General features: G+C 40.8%; 1 protein-coding gene across 4 annotated transcripts in view; it reads left to right on the top strand.

Annotated features, from left to right (window-relative positions):
• ttyh3b (tweety family member 3b) overlaps positions 1-20355 on the top strand; it is a 69036-nt gene that overhangs the window by 29346 nt on the left and 19335 nt on the right. For all 4 annotated transcript variants that reach the window (NM_001431093.1, NM_001037387.3, XM_087236439.1 and 1 more), the window contains exons 4-8: positions 6485-6596; positions 11762-11982; positions 12160-12255; positions 16052-16124; positions 17538-17613. In NM_001431093.1, coding sequence (NP_001418022.1) covers positions 6485-6596; positions 11762-11982; positions 12160-12255; positions 16052-16124; positions 17538-17613 — 578 coding nt within the window. The remainder of the gene's footprint in view (positions 1-6484; positions 6597-11761; positions 11983-12159; positions 12256-16051; positions 16125-17537; positions 17614-20355) is intronic.

The following is a 20355-nucleotide window of genomic DNA, read 5'->3' as shown; positions in this document are numbered from 1 at the left end:
TCCCTCGGAGCCAGAGCTTATAAGGCTGCGGGCCAGGCTGCTTCTGCTTTGCACGCGATGGCCACCTACCAGCGCTACCAAGCGCAGGCGCTGGCCGAGCTGCACGAGGGCGGGTCCAACCCAAGCTTATTACATGAGCTGCGCACCGCGACCGACTATGCTCTTCGGACTACTAAGTCCGCCGCGTGTGCGCTGGGGAGGACGATGTCCACACTTGTGGTTCAGGAACGCCACCTCTGGCTAAACCTGGCCGATATGCGCGACGTTGACAAAGTTCGCTTTCTTGACTCGCCCATATCCCAGGCTGGCCTGTTCGGCGACACCGTCGGTGAATTCACCCAGGAATTCAAGGCGGTGAAAGAGCAGTCGGATGCGATGGGCAATGTCATCTATCGGCGTGGCCGTAAGCCCGCTCCGCCCGCCGAGCCATCCACCTCCGCTGTTCCTCGCCGAGGGCGCCCGCCAACGAGTGCTGCCCCGCCCCCGCCTGCGCCTCCGGCCAAGCGGGCGCGGCGTTCACCTCGAAAGCAGGCAGCCCCTCCTGCCCAGGGCGCCGTTAAGTCCGGTAAACGGACCGCGAAGCGTCCCTGAGACAGGCCATCCGGAGAAGAGGAAACTTGCTCTTTCCCCGCTGGAGGGCGGGGCCCCGATAACAACGGTACTTTTCAGTGCCACCAAAACATCAGTAAAAGAGCACTTTTTCCCTTCCCCGGATGTGACTGCACGAGTTCTGCCAGTCCGGGACGCGCTGCCTTCCGGCTCGCAGACTCTACGTGCTTCGCCAGTGGCTCACGAGCGCTGGGGGGACGGTCTCCCTTCCCTCAGCCCTCCAGCCCCCTCTCCGGAGTCAGGGTGCGGAGCCAGAGCGAATCGCTCTCCTCCAGCTTTTCCGCGGGACCCTCGTGCTTCCCGGATCAGCACACCCACTCCGCGCTGCCCCACCGCTGGTACGTCAGCGATTGTAGCGATGACTCCATTAGCGAGGGCTCTGCCTGCCTGGTTAGCGCGGGCCAGCCCCTCGCGGTGGCTCATACGCACAATCAGACTCGGTTACGCGATTCAGTTCGCGAAACGGCCCCCCAAGTTTACGGGCGTGTATTTCTCCAGGGTCAACCCCCTGTCCGCCCCTGTCTTGCGAGAGGAGATTGCTGCCCTCCTGGCGAAGGGTGCAATCGAGCCGGTTCCTCCAGCCGAGATGGAGAGTGGGTTTTACAGCCCATACTTCATCGTACCCAAAAAGAGCGGTGGGTCACGGCCAATCCTAGATCTGCGCGTTTTGAACCGCTGTCTGCACAAGCTGCCGTTCAGAATGCTCACGCAGAGGCGCATTCTCCAATGCGTTCGTCCTCGGGATTGGTTTGCAGCCATAGACCTGAAGGACGCGTATTTCCATGTCTCCATTCTTCCACGCCACCGCCAATTTCTGCGGTTTGCGTTCGAGGGTCGAGCGTGGCAGTACAAGGTCCTCCCCTTCGGGCTCTCTCTGTCTCCGCGGGTCTTCACCAAACTCGCGGAGGGTGCCCTAGCGCCCCTTCGGCTCGCGGGCATTCGCATACTCAGTTATCTCGACGACTGGCTGATTTTAGCCCACTCGCGGGAGCAATTGATTATGCACAGGGACGAGGTGCTTCGGCATCTCCGCCTACTGGGGCTTCAGGTCAACCGAGAAAAGAGCAAACTCGCCCCCGTGCAGAGGATTTCTTTTCTTGGGATGGAGCTGGACTCGATCACCATGGTAGCGCACCTCTCCGAGGAACGCGCTCGCCTGTTGCTGAACTGTCTGAGGGAGCTCGACAGCAAACTAGTGGTCCCACTGAAGTTCTTTCAGAGGCTCCTGGGGCATATGGCATCCGCAGCCGCCGTCACGCCGCTCGGGTTGCTCCATATGAGACCACTTCAGCACTGGCTTCACGATCGGGTCCCCAGACGCGCATGGCACGCGGGCACACACCGGGTTTCGGTTACTGCGCTGTGTCGCCGCGCCCTCAGCCCTTGGAACGACCCCTCGTTCCTACAGGCCGGTGTGCCTCTAGGACAGGCGTCCAGCCATGTTGTTGTTTCAACAGACGCTTCCAACACGGGTTGGGGGGCCGTGTGTCGCGGGCATGCGGCTGCGGGCCTCTGGAAGGGTGCCCAGCTGCATTGGCATATCAATCGCCTAGAGCTGTTGGCAGTGTTCCTCGCTCTCCACCGCTTTTTACCGGTGCTGGAGCGGCAACACGTGCTGGTCAGGACGGACAGTACGGCGGCGGCGGCGTATATCAACCGCATGGGGGGTATGCGCTCTCGCCGCATGTCTCAGCTCGCCCGCCGTCTGCTCCTCTGGAGTCACCCGCGGCTGAAATCGCTGCGCGCCATTCACGTCCCAGGCACGCTCAATCGTGCAGCCGATGCGCTCTCACGACAGCTGTTACGCCCTGGAGAATGGAGACTCCACCCCGAGTCTGTTCAGCTGATATGGGCGCGATTCGGGGAGGCCCAGATCGATCTGTTTGCTTCCCCCGAGAACGCTCACTGCCAGTTGTTTTTTTCCCTGACCGAGGGCTCTCTCGGCACGGATGCACTGGCCCACAGCTGGCCTCGGGGCATGCGCAAGTATGCGTTTCCCCCAGTGAGCCTGCTCGCGCAGTTTCTGTGCAAGGTCAGGGAGGACGAGGAACAGGTTCTGCTAGTTGCGCCCCTTTGGCCCAACCGGACCTGGATATCAGAGCTCTCACTCCTCGCGACGGCCCTCCCCTGGCGGATCCCTTTGAGAGAGGACCTACTCTCTCAGGGACAGGGCACCATCTGGCACCCTCGCCCCGATCTTTGGAACCTCCACGTGTGGTCCCTAGACGCGAGGAAGACTTAGGTAACCTACCGACTGCGGTGGTTAATACCATCACTCAGGCTAGAGCCCCCTCCACGAGGCGCGCCTACGCCCTGAAGTGGAGTCTATTCACTGAATGGTGCGTCTCTCGCAGAGAAGACCCCCGAAATTGCCAGATTAGTGTTGTGCTCTCTTTCCTTCAAGAGAAGTTGGACAGCAGGCTGTCGCCCTCCACTCTCAAGGTTTACGTGGCCGCCATCTCCGCTTATCATAGCGCGGTAGCTGGCGGCACCGTGGGAAAGCATAACCTGGTCATCCAGTTCCTTAGGGGTGCTAGGCGAATTAATCCATCTCGCCCCCCTCTCATGCCCTCTTGGGATCTCGCCCTCGTTCTCACGAGTCTGCGATCCGATCCCTTTGAGCCACTCGAATCAGTATCTCTAAGATTTCTGTCCCTGAAGACAGCTCTGCTGGTTGCGTTGGCCTCCATCAAGAGGGTCGGGGACCTGGAGGCATTTTCGGTCAGTGACTCGTGCCTGGAATTCGGGCCGGATTACTCTCACGTTATCCTGAGACCCCGCCCCGGTTATGTGCCCAAGGTTCCTACCACCCCCTTTAGAGATCAGGTAGTGAACCTGCAAGCGCTGCCCCCGGAGGAGGCAGACCCAGCCCTTTCTTTACTTTGTCCAGTTCGCGCTCTGCGCATTTATGTGGACCGTACTCAGAATTTTAGATCATCTGAGCAGCTCTTTGTCTGTTATGGCGGTCGGCAGCAGGGAAGTGCCGTATCGAAACAAAGATTATCCCACTGGATTGTGGATGCCATTTCACTCGCTTATTCGAGTCGAGGTCAGCCGTGTCCCCCGGGAGTACGTGCACACTCCACTCGGAGCGTTGCATCCTCTTGGGCGCGTGCACGCGGCGCCTCTCTAACAGACATCTGTAGAGCTGCGGGCTGGGCGACACCCAACACATTTGCAAGGTTTTACAATCTGCGAGTGGAGCCGGTTTCCTCAAGGGTATTAGGTAACCCTTTGGTGATTGAGGAGACAACTCGGTAGGGTGTTGAAACACGCTTGCTGCGCCATTCTCCCTAACACGGAGGTACGTGCGCCTTTTTTATCTGTCAGTAAAGTTCCCCGTCAGGTGAGCCCTGCAGATTCCTCCGTGGCCCCCAGCACTGACTCAGCGGAGGAGTCACTTGCTGGCCCACTACGTTGTAGGTCTGCCCGCTGGTCAGCCCGCGTTTTGGGTATAGGTGCCTGCTATGCGTGATCCCCACTAGGCGATCCCATATGCTTATTCCGCCACGGTTAAGTCCCCCCCCTGGGCGGACCCGTGTCTTCCCTCTCCGCTAACCACTCTTTGCTATGCGTACTCCCCCTTTTTAGGGCTAGTCCATAGGTAAATTCTGCCATCTATCCCCCCCTTGGGTAACGGATGGCCTCCGCAGCGTCCTCCCTATCGGGATTGCACGCTTCCCAACGTACTGTCGTATTTCCTAGAATTATCTAGATGCTCACGACTTCCCAAAAAATATATCTAAATCCGTAAAACTTCTGTTGAAGTAGGATAAATTAGGGCCAGGGACACGTTGGAGGACCGCGCCCCCCATGATGTGGGTGCGTCACGCTTGCTTGACTATCTCCTCATCGGGGGTGTTGGTAAGGTGCAGTCATTATGGCGCTTTCCATATTCTCCCATTCATGGCACTGAAGTTCCCCAACCGAAGGGGAACGTTCGAGGTTACAGAAGTAACCCTTCGTTCCCCGAGGAGGGGAACGGAAGTGCCATATTCCGTCGCCATAATGACTGTCCCTTAGCTGTTTGAAAGTCTCTTCAGCTTAAAAGGATGGCGTCTGCTGGCTTCAGGTGTGCTTATATGCTGAGATGATTGCAGATGTCGCACACCTGCGCAAGCTTACGCTGCCAATTAATTTCATTCATTGGCCCGTTCAATACTCTCCAGATAAGCGGCTTCTGATCCGAATCCTCCCATTCATGGCACTTCCGTTCCCCTCCTCGGGGAACGAAGGGTTACTTCTGTAACCTCGAACGTTTGTTGGCAAAAGCTGCTGAACGCCGCTTGCCTTTGACAGCAAGAGCCGCTATATCCAGAGAACCAATCAGAAGGTGCGAATCGAATCATACGTTTTCAATGTAACGGTGCGCTGATATGCCTGCTTTATGAGGAGACATACTCTGCTTTTGATTACAATTTTAAAAGACCGAGTTTGATGAACCTGTCCGACTGTCAGTGAATGGCAAATGAAAATGTCCCTTACTTCAAAACTCTGCATTATTAGCAAAAGAAAACACAACGTACAGTCGGAGGTGTAGCATGCATTCATAACAATTTTTTGCACAGCGCGCTACTTTGAATGAGTCTGATTTACTATACGTTAAATGGCAACTGCGTTTCATGAAAGACCAAGTTAAAATGCCGTTCATTTATCCCACATGGATGCTATTAGGATAAACAAGAGACCAAGGCCTTAAGTATGGTGAGAATGAATGAATGACAGCTTCTAAAATTGTCTGAGAGGCATCCCCTTTTTGCCCAGTAGGCCTACCTTGTGTTTTATTTGCTAATTTAAGCTATTTTTAAAAGATAAATATAATATATAAAACTATACATTATGTGTATTACTTCATAATACATACGTCTGATAAGCTTTTTATATTAATGGACAATGCACAGATATTGATGTTTCATAATGTTTTATACTACATTATTTGAATCACCACGCTTACAATGTTTGCAATGTTAACATTGTTCTACTTACATTAAATCTAAATCCTAAATATCAGAAATGACAACAGATTGTTCAGATTTAGTTAATGTCAGTTTTGATGTCATTGATTAATGCTTTTTTTTTGACAATTTTATTCATTCATTTTCCTTCTGCTTTTTCCCTGGTTTATCACAGTGGAATGAACCGCCACTTACTTGACACATTTATGTATTTATGTGGCTTGTTTATGTGTTTTATGTTTGGTAAAATTATTTCTAATTGCGTCTTTAGTAATTTTCACCTAATTACAATGTCTTGTCCCAATAGGTGGATTTAGAGGTTGTTGCATAAAAAGCAGACGTGGATTTAGCTGGTTTTGAAGCAAAAGAAAATCTACCTTGTTAAAAAACAAAGAATTGTCTCAAGTGATATTTAAAAAAAAAAAAGTTATTTGATTTACTAGCTAATAACCTCCTCATCACATATAAAATGAAACTTCTGAATCTAATTAGAAGAGCCTGATAGAAAATGCCCATTTACAAGAAAAGAGGTCTGATGGATTTCGAGGGTTTTGCATCTGAACTCTTCATATGTACTTTAGTGTGTGTACAAAATAAAAGTTTATTTTGGCAAAATTTACTTCTCTAGTGAGTTTAGGCTGATTTTTTTTTGTTGATTTAAAAATGAAGTATTTTAGTTTTTACACATGCAGGTTGGCAATTTTAGGTTTTAAGTCCATGTTCAAGTGTGTTTTTATGCCATTGTAAAATTAAAAAGAGTGATGTTGGATTAATCAAATACTGATCTTCCAACTTCAATAGGTTTTTATGTATTCTTAGCCTTTCAGAATAAAGACACATGGAGTGTTTTATTACAGCCTGCATAAAAGAGTCTGCCACATTCATATAAGCTAATTCCAATTTTGATCTCTTTCCTGCAGTGCTGGCATTGCAGTCGGTTTCTATGGAAACGGCGAAACGTGCGATGGCGTGACACGGCTGACATATTCCTTGCGCCACGCTAACCAAACAGTGGCAGGCATCGACAAACTGGTGAGTCATGCATGTTTCTGTTTGTTCTAAGCTGTGAACATTTCGCTGTGTCCATGGGTCCAAAAGACACTTTGCTGTCCTTCTGTTCCAAGTCCTAAACACTTTACCACCCTTTCCAAGCACTTCACCACCATTGTCATTTTACAGCTCTAACTAATAGGGTTTCAAATGAGGTACTAAAGTACTGTTTGTTCCCAAATGTTCACTGCCTCAACTGAACACCTCACTTTTGTTACTAGAGAGTTCATCGCCCTTTGATCAACATTTTAACTTGCTCCGGTTCATCTCCATGGCCATCGCTACAACTCCCAGCATACAGGATTGTTAAATGTAAATGCATTCATAAGGTTGAGAGTGTAATTGTTGTAAACGGCAGGCCAGGACTTCTTGTTGAATGCAATTGTGTATTAAAATATACATTTGCAGATTTTTTTCGTCTGTAAGATAACCTGAGAAATAATTGAGACCTTTAGTCCAAATGCATGATGCAACCAGTCAAATACACAAATAACCTTGCGACAACATCGAGGGAGATCTAGTGTATAATCTGTGTGTTGTCAGGGAGCTGCTAACAACAAGCAGGGTTTTGAAATGGCTTTTCCCATATGGATATCTGATATATGGCCTTTTATGAACACTTTTTTTTTGGTAAATTTTGAATTATATGTTGCACATAGGACAAATTTTATATGTGAAATTCAATGTGCCCTTGCATGTCATCTATGTAATGTGCATATTGCCAAATATCATTTTTTTCGGACTGCAAATTAGCCATCGCCGCATCCTAGTCGCCATGATTGAACATGCAATGGATCAGAAAGAGTCAGAAAAGACACCCCAAAAGTTACAAAATTAAATTGAATTCTTCTTAAAACTATTAAAATCCAAGATATGACTGATAAGGATGTAACGGTATTGTAAATATTGTCATACCGCAATATAAATTTTTTTCTATATTATAGTAGTCGCATGACTCGGTAAAACTATAAGTCTTCTGAGAAAATTTGCTCAGGCGAATGAAGCGAACGGGAGGTAGCGAAAACTACAATTCCCATCAGCCCATGCTTGACCATCATCCCTTGCGGTCTTGCGGTCGCTACAGATCCAGTAATGCGGAAATGGAGTGTGCTGCTAGAAGCGGGGATGAAAAAGAGCTGGAAAACTCTAAAGCGGGTGTTGTCGCCACGCGCGTACTGAATAGCGGTGTTGTCGCGCGAGTTCTTATCAGCTGTGTTGTCGCACGCGTACTGAATAGCGGTGTTGTCGCGCGAGTTCTTATCAGCTGTGTTGTCGCGCGCGTACTGAATAGCGGTGTTGTCAGCACACTGTTCAGATTGATGCAGACATGAGACTCATGGTTTGTCCTCTCAAGTGGGGGAAAGACAGTGCACAACGTTACCCACTGCTGTCAACCTGGGCCAAGTCATATCTCTCTTGTCCCAGAAACCTCAGTCCCAAATGAGAGGGTTTTTTTCTGTTGCAGGGGACATTGTAAATACCCAGAGATACCAGCTTTTACCAGATTATATTTATATGATAATTTTCCTTTAAACCCATCTCTATCTAAGTGAGTGAGTGATTAAATGTTGAATGTGATGAGTTTTCAACAATACTAAATTGAAACTTTATTTTTTTACTTGGTTTAATATTTTTTTGTTATTAAAATTGAAGTTCCTGTTTCAAAGCTTACAGATAGATGGCTAATTTGTATGTCATTGACACTTTTGGCACTTTTTTGGAGTATTTTCATAAGTTTTGTTTTTTCCTGTAAATGATTCAATAAATACCGTACCGTGACATTCATACCGAGGTATTACCGTACCGTGAAATTCTGATACTGTTACATCCCTAATGACTGATAGTTCTTATATGAAAAAAAAAGTTACGAATGATAAGAGTTATATTCAAAATTCAATGTTATCAGAGAGCAGCTCAACATAACACGACTACTCAATAATTTCTGTGCATGCCATGCACCCCCTTCAGCTTTCTAATTGAGTTAAATGTTTCTAATTTTACTTTCAAACTTATGATGTCAAAATGACAGTAATGTAATTGATGTGCGTCTGAACTAGGGCTGCACAACATATAATTTCGGAATCGATATATCGCAATGTGGGAATCTGCAATCACATCGCAGGATCAGCAATGTTGAGTTGGGATTTTTAGTAAAGTTTAACCTAAATTAGAGTGAAAGATGGATGTGTTTTTAAGACCCGTGACTGTGTAAGATTTAAGCAAAGGTGTATGTAAAACAAAATTATTTGCATTTAATTATTTATACAATGAAGACTATACACTATAACGTTATTTTATATACTAATATTAGTGTTATTAAATTTCTGTACCTCAATACTGTTAGACTCCTCAGAAAAACATCAAATTAATTTCTAGCGATTCGGTTGTATTTTATTTTATGCAGATAGTTGACTACAAAAAAATCACAATCAATGTAAAATTATGATTTAAAAAAAAAGAATTAAGTCATCTCGTGAAATTATATTCATATTGCAATATACAGTTAAAGTCAGAATTATTAGCCCCCTTTTGATTTTTTTTTTTCTTTTTAAATATTTCCTAAATGATGTTTAACAGAGCAAGGAAATTTTCACAGTATGTCTGATAATGTTTTTTCTTCTGGAGAAAGTCTTATTTGTTTTATTTCAGCTAGAATAAAAGCAGTTTTAAATTAAAAAAAAACATTTTAAGGACAAAATTATTAACTCCTTTAAGCTATTTTTTTTTTTGTTTTGTCGATAGTCTACCGAACAAACCATCATTATACAATAACTTGCTTAATTACCCTAACCTGCCTAGTTAACCTAAATAACCTAGTTAAGCCTTTAAATGTTACTTTAAGCTGTTTAGAAGTGTCTTGAAAAATATCTAGTCAAATATTATTTACTGTCATCATGGCAAAGATAAAATAAATTAGTTATCAGAGATGAGTTATTAAAACTATTATGTTTAGAAATGTGTTGAAAAAATATTCTCTGCATTAAACAGAAATTGGGGAAAAAAATAAATTGGAGGGCTAATAATTCTGACTTCAACTGTATGTCGCAAACTAAATATCACAGTCAGTTTTTGTCCAATGTTGTGCAGCCCTAGTCTGAACCCTGTGTAAACACAATACCACAAATTACCAGAGAAAGTTTAATATGCAATGGAAAGTTTCATTTTTATCATATGTCTTGTTTGTTTCCAAGCTAATTTTTCTGCAAATGTGAAAAATGTAAGTCACAAAATATCTGATGCAAGGTGACATTAACAAGCAACATTTAGTCTTTTAAAATAAAAATAAAAATAGTTTGAACAGGGTTGTGTGAATAATCAAATTGCAATTGCGATTTGAACCATTGTGATTAGCTAATCGCAAGAGCCTACTATATGAAATTTATATTATATAAATTCCCCCACGCAGAGCAAGTGCGTAACTGCTGTCTGTGCGTGTCAGTCTTACTAACCAATTGAGTGAGCACACTTTTGTTCTGCCCAATCAGAATTGCGCAACTGAACTATGCGGAAAGCACACAATAAAATAAACAAACAGGAAAGTGTGAACATGTGGCATGATGATGTCTGCTGCTTCAGAAGCACTAATTGACAAAGACAAACAGCACGTTGGTAATATGGGAATATTTTGGTTTCAAAGTCATAGACACCGAACAAAAGCAGGTAATTTATGAGAGCTGTAACAGAATTGTTGCCAACTAGCACAAGGAAATACAACAAGCAGCACCTAAAAAAGCTCCACAGGCGGCTATATGAGATGTGTCTTGCTAAAAAGTTAACTGAAAGTATTGCCAGTGACACTCGATCTAGTAGCAAGCAACAGCAAAGTACAATTTCAGAGTTGTTTGCGGCTGTTACACCATATGAAATAACATCACAAAGGTACCAGGAGATAACTAACGCCATAACTCGCTACTGTTTGCTCTAGAGAAAAGTTTGTGTTTAATTTCTCAATATTTATAAACAAGTTTCAATAAATGTTGGCGTGAGATAATATCTTTTCAGTTTTGTTTTTAATGAACACTCACTGCGTTTTAGCAGTAAAGGCTGATTTATACTTTTGCGTCAAACACCGGCGTATGCTACGGTGCTGACGCATAGCCCTTCGCCGTGGGCGTCGCCGTCACTGACGTGCACCTCTTAAAAAATGTAACTACACGTCGCAATGACGCGTAGCATAAGCTCTGTGATTAATCGGCTTGGTAGCGCTGACGAGTCTGGGCGGGACCGAGAGCCGCGCGAATGGCGCGATCGATTCTTTACAAGTGTGGAGTCCCGTGAAGAAGCTCCGGATGGATAGTTTTGTTTTGTGTTTACCTCATAGTTAAAGTTGTTGCACGTCCGCTGGTTCCTGTCTCAAAATGAGCAAGTTTGAGCCACTTGTACATCCCGGAAGTGTTCAGGAAAAGCAAAATAGCAGCGTAGAAACTCAACACAGAGAAACATTTACACCTCACTGCCAACTAGCGTTTCGGAAGTGTTAATGCAGACCGACAAAGACAGCGCGCAGAAGTATAAATGCACAGCCACGCGCGTTGCATGCGCCGTGAGTTTCGCCGGTCACCTGACGCAGAATTATAAATCAGGCTTAAGAAGCTACAATACAGAATATTGAGTTGAAGCTTGACTACAACATTAAATCACAAATCAAATCGAAATCGCAATATCTGTTACAAAAATCGCCATTAGATATTTTCCCCAAATCGCACAGCCCTAGTTTAAAAATATCTGCTAACTGTAAAACTAATAATTGTATAATTATTTATAGGCCATAAAGTTAGTGTAATGAATAAAATAATTACACTGTAATAAACTAATAAATGAATGCCCTTTTTGCACATTGCCGGACATTTAGTTGCAATAAAGTCCAAAGTACACCACGATTTTTATTTTGAATGGCTGTACTATCTCTGGTTGCTTATTCAGACTAAAATAAAGTAGAAAAAAATCTGTAATGTTCAATGCTGGGATCAAACACTTTTTACTCATATTTTTGATACCACAATCAGCCGTGCAGGCAATGCTTCAGAATCCATTGACCTAGTCTTTCAGTAATGATAACAAAAATTACATCTGCCAATTTGATTGAGGCAGCAGTAAAAATGGATCTGATGCATTGAGCCAATTGTGTGTGTGTGTTTGTGTTCCAGGTCTCAGAGAGTACAAGCAGTCTGAATGAAACCCTGATGGAGGGTTTGGTGCAACTGGAGACCGTGTACTCGAAGCAGACAGACTACCTGTCCATCGTCCAGAAACTGCAGGGCCAGCTAGACGAGCTCATCAATCTGATGCTGGGGGTGCCTTTCTGGAGCAGTAATGATCTGTCTTTGGATCACCTGGCCTCCATCACTGAGCAGTATGACTGGTACAGGTAATTACCAAGTCAAGACATTATCCCATCCTCATATAATGAGCTGACATTCAGAAATTAGTATGACGTGATGTTCAAAAGCATTGAACATCACACACACAACAGTTTTTCTGTAATACCTGCTTTGGGATGACTTTATAAAGATGATCATATATATGTTGTGTGTGTATTTTGTAGGTGGTTGGGTTATCTGGGCCTGCTGCTCTTTGATGTCATAATCTGCCTCCTTGTTTTGGTCGGTCTCATACGCAACTCTAGAAGCATCTTGATTGGGTAAGTGCAAAAATTATTTACCTGGGATTAATTAATATTTCACACTGTAGCCTCCCCTGAGTCTGTCACAAAAACTGGTCTGTTTTTTGTACCATAAAAAAGAGTTTTTTTTTTGTCTGTTAGACACTTCTTATTAATACAGAATATTATTTAAAATAATTTGTTTTAATGTATTAATTTAAAAAGCTGTAATAAAAAAATATTAGACTAATAACTTGATTAAAAAATATAAATAAAAATTATAGACGTTAAATAAAAAATCTAAAATTTCCAAAAAACTGTAATAAAAATGAATTATATGTAAATATTTAACGAAAAACTAAATAATCAAAATAATTAAATGAAAAATTATATAATACATTTTTTTTTAAATATAGCTAATAATTTCCATTAAAAAATGCAGTAATAATAATAATAAAATTAGAATTTTTTTTTTTATTTATCAATTAATAGGTGTTATTGAATTTAGCAGGATCAGTGCTTAATTTGTGAATTGCGTGGTCCCGGAACAGATCTGGGTAACAGATCTGGGTAACAGATCTGGCATGTTACCCGAGGATGGAGAGGTGTCGCGAACGAAAGTGGGCGAGGCGGGGGTGTCGCGGACAACAGTCGGGGGACAGGTGAGAAGGGCGGTTGAGGAGGGGGATCGGTAAAATGAGGTGCCGGATCAGATTTCAGAAGTGTGTTCCGGCACAAATTAAGCCATGAGCAGGATGATTAGAAATGTAACAAAGAAAAGAAAAATAAGTTGGGAATTGATCTGGAATTTAACTGAACACGCCAATGATATGAGTAAATGGAAATAACTTTGACTCACAACTAAAATATTGAATTGCATGGAAAAAGACTGAATGTTGATATACATGTAGGAATGGGACGATAACTGTTTTCAAGATATACCGCGGTTTGGAAAAGTCAAGGTTTTAAAACTGCCAAAAATTTCTGTAATACCATTCTTAAGGTACGTGTAAGATTTTTTATTTAAATTTTTTTTTTTTTTTTTTCCATTTTTTTTAGGTCAATAATATCTCCAGCGGAAAAATATCTAAAGATGCTGTTTTAAATTGTAATGAAATTTGTGTTTTTGATGCAAAGACAGCAGAAGTCAATGATTCATTTGAACTATTTAGCTAAACATGTTTGCTTCAAAATATCATAAATCTTTCAAAAATAGAAAATATTGTTTTCAAAGGGGAAAAAAGTTTTTGAAAAGACATTTAAAAAGAATATATTTTTGAGCAGTGAGCACAATACCGTGATACCGTGAAACCGTGATATTTTCCAAGCCATGATTTATCCAAGGTTATTATACCGTCAGAATCTCATACCAGCCCATGCCTACTGTTTATACAGGATCACATAATTCCAAGGTAAATCAAAAAGGGGGCTTCGTGTTTTCCTGGTGCATTGCAGGAGGTGCCTCTGGTTAAAGTCCTCCACCTGACTGTACAGTTTTTTTTGTTTTTTTTTGTTTTATAAATTTCAGGCTTGGCAATCGTTGTGTGAAAAAGCCTATTTTTAGCCTGTAACTATGCAAAATTGAGATTCATTCTCTGAAAGCTTTTAGAAATGGAGAGGGAGAGAGAAGCAGCACGAATCAGAGAGAGGGGAGAGATGGATTCAGGCAAAACACAATCTATTTAGTGTTTGAGGGAGGGTGAAGATCTTCCCTTGATTCCCTCTGACTCACTTTCTCACTCCTGCAGCAATTAGACACCTCCTCCTGCGTGTTTGTTTGTGTTTGTATTAGTGTTGGACGTCGCATGTGTATCTTGAAGCACATTTGGTCAGTGGGAGGATGTCTGAATCCCCAGAGATGTTTACTAAATGGGTTACTTACCAGGAGCCTAAACAAGTTTTAAAAGAAACTAACCAGAAAAAAAAAAATCCATCAGCAGTGCAGAAATTTTTAGACTTTGGTGACTGGAATAATAGCTAGGTGCACATCCGACTAGTCACATGACTAAAAGATGACTCCACAACATTAAAATGAGATTAAAATCTACAACTTTAAATCAGAAAAATTTGGGACAGTATGGAAAACGCCAATAAAAAAGAAAGTAGGGATTTCTAAATTTACTTTGACTTGTATATCCTTGCAGACAAAACATTATTTAAAAATCCTCATGATTTTTATTGTTTATTTTGTCTTTAATAAACACATATTCTAATTTTGGTTCTTGCGACACATTTTTAAAAAGTTGGAACAGTAAAGCTTTTGTCATTTTGTAATGTTGAATGCTTTTCACAAAACCTAAAAGACATTTGGGGACTAAAGACACCAAGTGATAATTCAGGTGTAATTTTGTCCCAGTCTTCCTGCAAACAAATCTTAAGGTGGTGTTCACTGTCGCATTTTGCGCTTCAAAATGAGCCACACATTCTCTATTGAAGACAGGTCGGGACTGCAGATAGAAATCACCACTTTCTTTGAAACTCAAGAAATCACTACTTGTCCCAACCTTTTCTAATTTGAGTTTGCTGTATGTCTTCTGTCATACATGCAACTCATTAAAGGGTCACGAAACACCAAAACACATTTTTTGAGCTGTTGACAGTGGTATATGTGTCCCACACTGCTAAAAACACTATTAGGACACCTATATTTCACTAAAAAGTGTAAATTGGTTGTTTTTGCGTTATTTCAAGCAAATTCGTACTTCCTGTTTGAAACGAATTTTTGAAGCTGCGTCACGGTCATGACATAATAGCGTGTATTCCAGCGTGCAGACTGGGCGTCTGTGCCAGAGTGTGCCTTATTACGTCTCACAGTGTGATGCATTAATGCATGAGTAAGGGTTGGTTCAAACCAATCAGCGCGCTCTATTGTGCAACTTCATTAATATTCATTAGTGTCACCGTCTTTACACCACAGAGACGCCACGTTGTGTTGGCAAAACAAGCGTGAAGTGTTGCTTTTACAGTTTGCTGCCATTAAGTTTCGTTTTCATTTTCTCTCTGTGAGAGCTCTTCTGGATCACGTGTGGATTACAGTGTACGCGACGCTCAACAACAATAATTTACGTGTCTAAGGAGGATTATTGTTTACCTGAGAGCTGTTCTCATCTGCAAACGCTAAAATCCGGATTCCGGATGTAGTCTTCTCTTCATAAAGACGCGGCTCTAGTTGCTGGTGATTGTCCTGTCTCTACAGATTTGGTAAGTGAGTGACCAGTGCTCTTTGTTTATTCAGTTTGTTCGTATCAAATAAGTTAACTATTGCATTGAGTGCAAACATGTTAGCACCGCATTTTGTGACCGGAATAACACACGCGGCTTTCGGACGCTACCTGCCGTGTGCATCTAAGTTTCCGGGAAATGCGGAGGGTTTTTTTCTCTCATTCGCCGTGCGGTATCAAACATTGCATGAAAAATACACGCATAGAGCAGACCTTCGAATCAAATATCTCATTTGTCGCGAGGGGCATGAATGAATTCCCTGAATGAAAGAGCCAAACTGCAGTTAAAGTCCAACATTTAATAATTTGGCAAATAATTCGACTACAGATGTCCATTTAGGTTAAACACCATCCCTTTCTCCTGTGTATTTTGACTGAAACTCGCGCGTGCCCAAATAGACACTCCCACACCCTCCCACTTTAGTTTCTCCGACACTCCCCCCTAAACAGAGCTGGACACCCCCACTTTTCTGACTTTTTCCAAAGAAGAGGTGTGAAAACACCCTGCTGAAACGAGGGGGTTTCATGGCCCTTTAAACACTGATTTAAACACTTTTTCATACTGATTTAAAAACAATTCTGTGCTAATGAATTTTGCTGTTTCTTTTGTTCAGTGTTTGTTTTCTAGGTGTGCTGACGCTGGTTATCAGCTGGGCTTCACTTGGGCTTGAGTTTTCTTTTGCTGTGGTGAGTAAATTTAGCATCTTTAATTTTATTGACCTTCATGCTCATTTCTGGTTGTCTCTGTGGAAATCTAAAGAGCCAGATTATATTATTATATTATTAGTACTACCATTATATGTAATGAAATAAGTATGTGCACCAGTTTGGGGTCAGTAAAATTTGTGAAGAAGTACCTTATACTTATCAAGGCTGAGCTTATTTTTTATTAAAAAAAAGTGCAATTGTTTTATTATCATGTCTTATCAGCAGTGCTGAGGCTCAAGCCTTCAGGGGGCTAAGCATCCAAAGCAGGATTTTATTTGGTGGCCCCTGGTGCAACCAATATGACAAATTATCATTAACCCTCATTTATTCCTGCACTTTAAATCTAAAAAACGCATTAACAAGTTTATTCGGTGTATCTGTATTACTTTCACCATACAATATTTTTGTTTGAGACGATTCTACATTTTATTCTGCAGAAACAACTATTGCCTAGATCAGAGGCGAGCAAACTCGGTCCAGGAGGGCCGGTGTCCAGCACAGTTGAGCTCCAACCCTAATTAAACACACCTGAACATGCTAATCAGTGTCTTCAAGATTACAAGAAATCTAAAAGCAGGTGTGTTGGCTAATGTTGGAACTAAACTGTGTAGGACACCGGCCCTCCAGGACCGAGTTTGCCCACCCCTGGCCTAGATGTAGCCCAGATAATTCCACTTTTAATATGACTACTTGCCACAAAACTTAACAATTAGGCACAAAACAATAATCTGAGCTGTAATTAAAGTTGACAGAAAGAAAAACAGCTGCATGCAGACTATAACATTCTTCTTATTGTTATTCAGACACAATATGGCATCAAACAATCAAGAATAACAGCAATTAAGATGAACATTTAAAATCCATATCAATGTTTACACTGCTCAAATGATTTTCTTACTTATAGTTGATTTTTTTTTTGTTATAGTTTGTATTGTTTCTTGTCCAAATGTCTAAAAAAAACTTAAATCAGGAAGCATTTTCTAGACAAAACTGAAATAATAATTAAAAAGTATTATTTTTTTTCCTTTAAAACAAGCTAATCAATCTGCTAATGAGTTTAGTAAAAAAAAATCTTATTTTAAACCATAAACAATATTATTTTACTTACTTTTTAAGGAAAAACACATAATTTTGAGTAAAAATCTTTTTAGAAAATGCTCATTGGTTTAAGAGTTTAAAATATTTGTACTATTTTAGAATAATTTGATGTTTGCATTGTTATGCTAACTTATTTTGAATCATGCTTTTTATTTTAAATACACACATTTCTTAGTTTGTCCACAATCTTGCATCTCTGAGTAATTAAACGTGTTTCTGTTTTTTTGCCTGTATATAGTATTTGAGTTTTTGCTTTATGTATGTGGGTGTTTCATGTGTTGTTCTGTTCCTCAGGGTGCCAGTGATTTTTGTGTTTCTCCTGACTCTTACATCACCAAAGTGACACGTGAGAACGCCGTTATCAACCAAGGTATGTGCTCCCCCAAGTCAGGTCCATGTTATTTGTCTTTTGCACAGTTTAAACAAGAGTCACTGGACATTGAAATTCTGGTGACAAGGCTCTGATCACAAGAAAAAGGCATGTACAATTATAGAAAATGATAAACAGCTGACAGGGTGTAATAATACACAAAACAACATTTCAGCGATGAAACTGAACCAATTTTTCTTTTTTTGCTTACTGAACAAATTGTTGCTTTAAATGCATTTTAACATAATTCTATATTACTTGCACATTACTAAAATATAAAACTCTACAATTAACAGCAGAGCCCAAATTATTTTGTTTAATTGCTATGTATTTCAAGATATAATAATGACCACAAAAATATGTTAATAAAGGCAGTTATAGTTAAATTTAGATGTTTACATTAACATTTATATCTGTCAAAAATTGTTTCTATTCCACTATAATAATTTACACAGTGGCTTGCATAATTTGTTTTCAAACCATATTATAATCATTTTATCATTTAGTCAAACGTGTACATTAGATAATCTCAGACTGAGAAACTAGACATAGTGTTGGTTTCATACTGATTACTTTATCAAACAATATTTGTTTTCAACATACTCACTGCATTTAAAAGTAGACACTTCAAGCTTTCTAAAAATATGTGTCTCATGTCTGTGTGTTTTGTTTTCGTGGAGTTTCAGTGCATTTTACTGATGTGTTTCTAAAAACAGTTCGCAGAGACAGAAAAGAGAAAATGCCTGCACTGTTTATTATCCTTTTTTTGCAAAAGCACACACGTTTGTTGTCATTGTTAGTGTACATAATAAAAACTAGACACCGAACAGATTAGATTGGTGTATTGATCTTATCTGAACGATCAAAACTGAAAGTGTAATTTAAGTTCATTTCAGCGTTGAGAAGAAGACGCATCCAAACACGTATACGCGGTCTTCGACCCCTGGGGGTTAAGTCATTAACCGGTTAAGTAAACTATAATAAATGTTTAGACCTCATTTCTTTAGTGAACTACAAAGCTGTAGACACTGAATGACTTCTCTGAGGTAAATGTAATGCTCCATGACACATTGTTTACAATCCCTTTTTATTGGATTTTTTATGACTGAGACATTGATTGAGCAGTTACGAGACATGCGATATTCCTTCATTCATGTTTTTTATGCTACTGTATATATAGACAAAACAGAAAAATTTGGTTAAATTTCTAGTAGGGCTTTAAATCTGACATTGCAATATTGCATATGTAATTTGTTTTTCTACGATATACAGTTGAAGTCAGAATTATTAGTCCCCTGAATTATTAGCCCCCTGTTTATTTTTTCCCTAATTTCTGTTTAACGGAGAGAAAATTTCTTTCAACACATTTCTAAACATAATAGTTTTAATAACTCATTTCTAATAACTGATTTATTTTATCTTTGCCATGATGACAGTAAATAATATTCTATTAAATATTTTTCAATACCACTTAAAGTGACATTTAAAGGCTTAACTAGGTTAGTAAGGTTAACTAGGCAGGTTAGGGTACTTAGGCAATTTATAATCATGGTTTGTTCTGTAGACTATCAAAAAAAATATATAGCTTAAAGGGGCTAATAATTTTGTCCTTAAAATGTTTTTTAAAAAAATTTAAAACTGCTTTTATTCTAGCCAAAATAAAACAAATAAGACTTTCTCCAGTAGAAAAAAATATTATCAGATATACTGTGAAATTTTTCTTGCTCTGTTAAAAATCGTTTGGGAAATATTAAAAAAAGAAAAAAGAAATTCAAAGGGGGGCTAATAATTCTGACTTCAACTGTATATTAAGATGATTGAATGGCTCAATTTGGAAAGAATTTATGAATGTATATTGATAGAGATGGTTTTGTAAGGCAGTGAATCATGCATAACATTAAATAACCAATAGGAAGCCTCATCAAATACAAAAAAGCAAAGATTAAAGTGAAATAAACAGTGCTTTATGGTTCTCTGGCAAAACAGTATTCGGGTACAGAAATTAAATAAATCTGAATAATCAATCTTTGGGTTTTAAAATTGATATTGATCCATTAAAATTAAGATAAGTAACTGTAACAGATGCTCTATGTGAGCCAACTGCCATTATATATACTGTATGTGATATGAGAGATCAGACTGAAGAAAGTACTACATTTTATACACTGAACTAGCAGCACATATCTTTGCATATCAAGTTTTGAACTCAATACTCCCCTCAGAAACTGAGCACATTCATAGACGCTTTCATACATTCATTGAAACGTCCTGCAGCATTGCTATGCAGAGGAGGCTTTCTTAAAGGGTGTTTCTGCACAAAGCAGGTTTTGTATCCTGCTCTCAGACCTTGGCTTTCCTGGACAGACATGAATGTCATTGCTAATTAGTTCCCACAGGGGATGCGATTCATGACCCTCTCAGCCTCTACTTAACACATTCACAATCAGCACTCATTCACATTTGCATAGACACTTATGATTGGCCATTGAACGCATTCATTTTCTCTTTTGAAGGTAAGAGAATTGCAGGTGTGTCACCTCTGTGTGTTTACTTCCTAATTTTGTGTATTCATTTTTGTGTAGCTAAATAATACTCTACCGCTCCAAGGTTTTAGTTTTTTCTAAGAAATAATAATTTTATTTATCAAGGATTATTTAAATTTATTTAATTTATGTACATTAAAAGTATCACCGTTTTCAAAATAATAATAATCCACGTAAATGGATAAATTTACAACCCTAA

Source organism: Danio rerio, chromosome 1, assembly GCF_052040795.2.
Source record: "Danio rerio strain M-AB ecotype USA chromosome 1, GRCz13ab, whole genome shotgun sequence".
In the NCBI taxonomy this organism is placed as follows: Eukaryota; Metazoa; Chordata; class Actinopteri; order Cypriniformes; family Danionidae; genus Danio; species Danio rerio.
The sequence above is the reverse complement of the archived record's forward strand: the minus strand, read 5'-3'. Positions and strand labels throughout refer to the sequence as shown.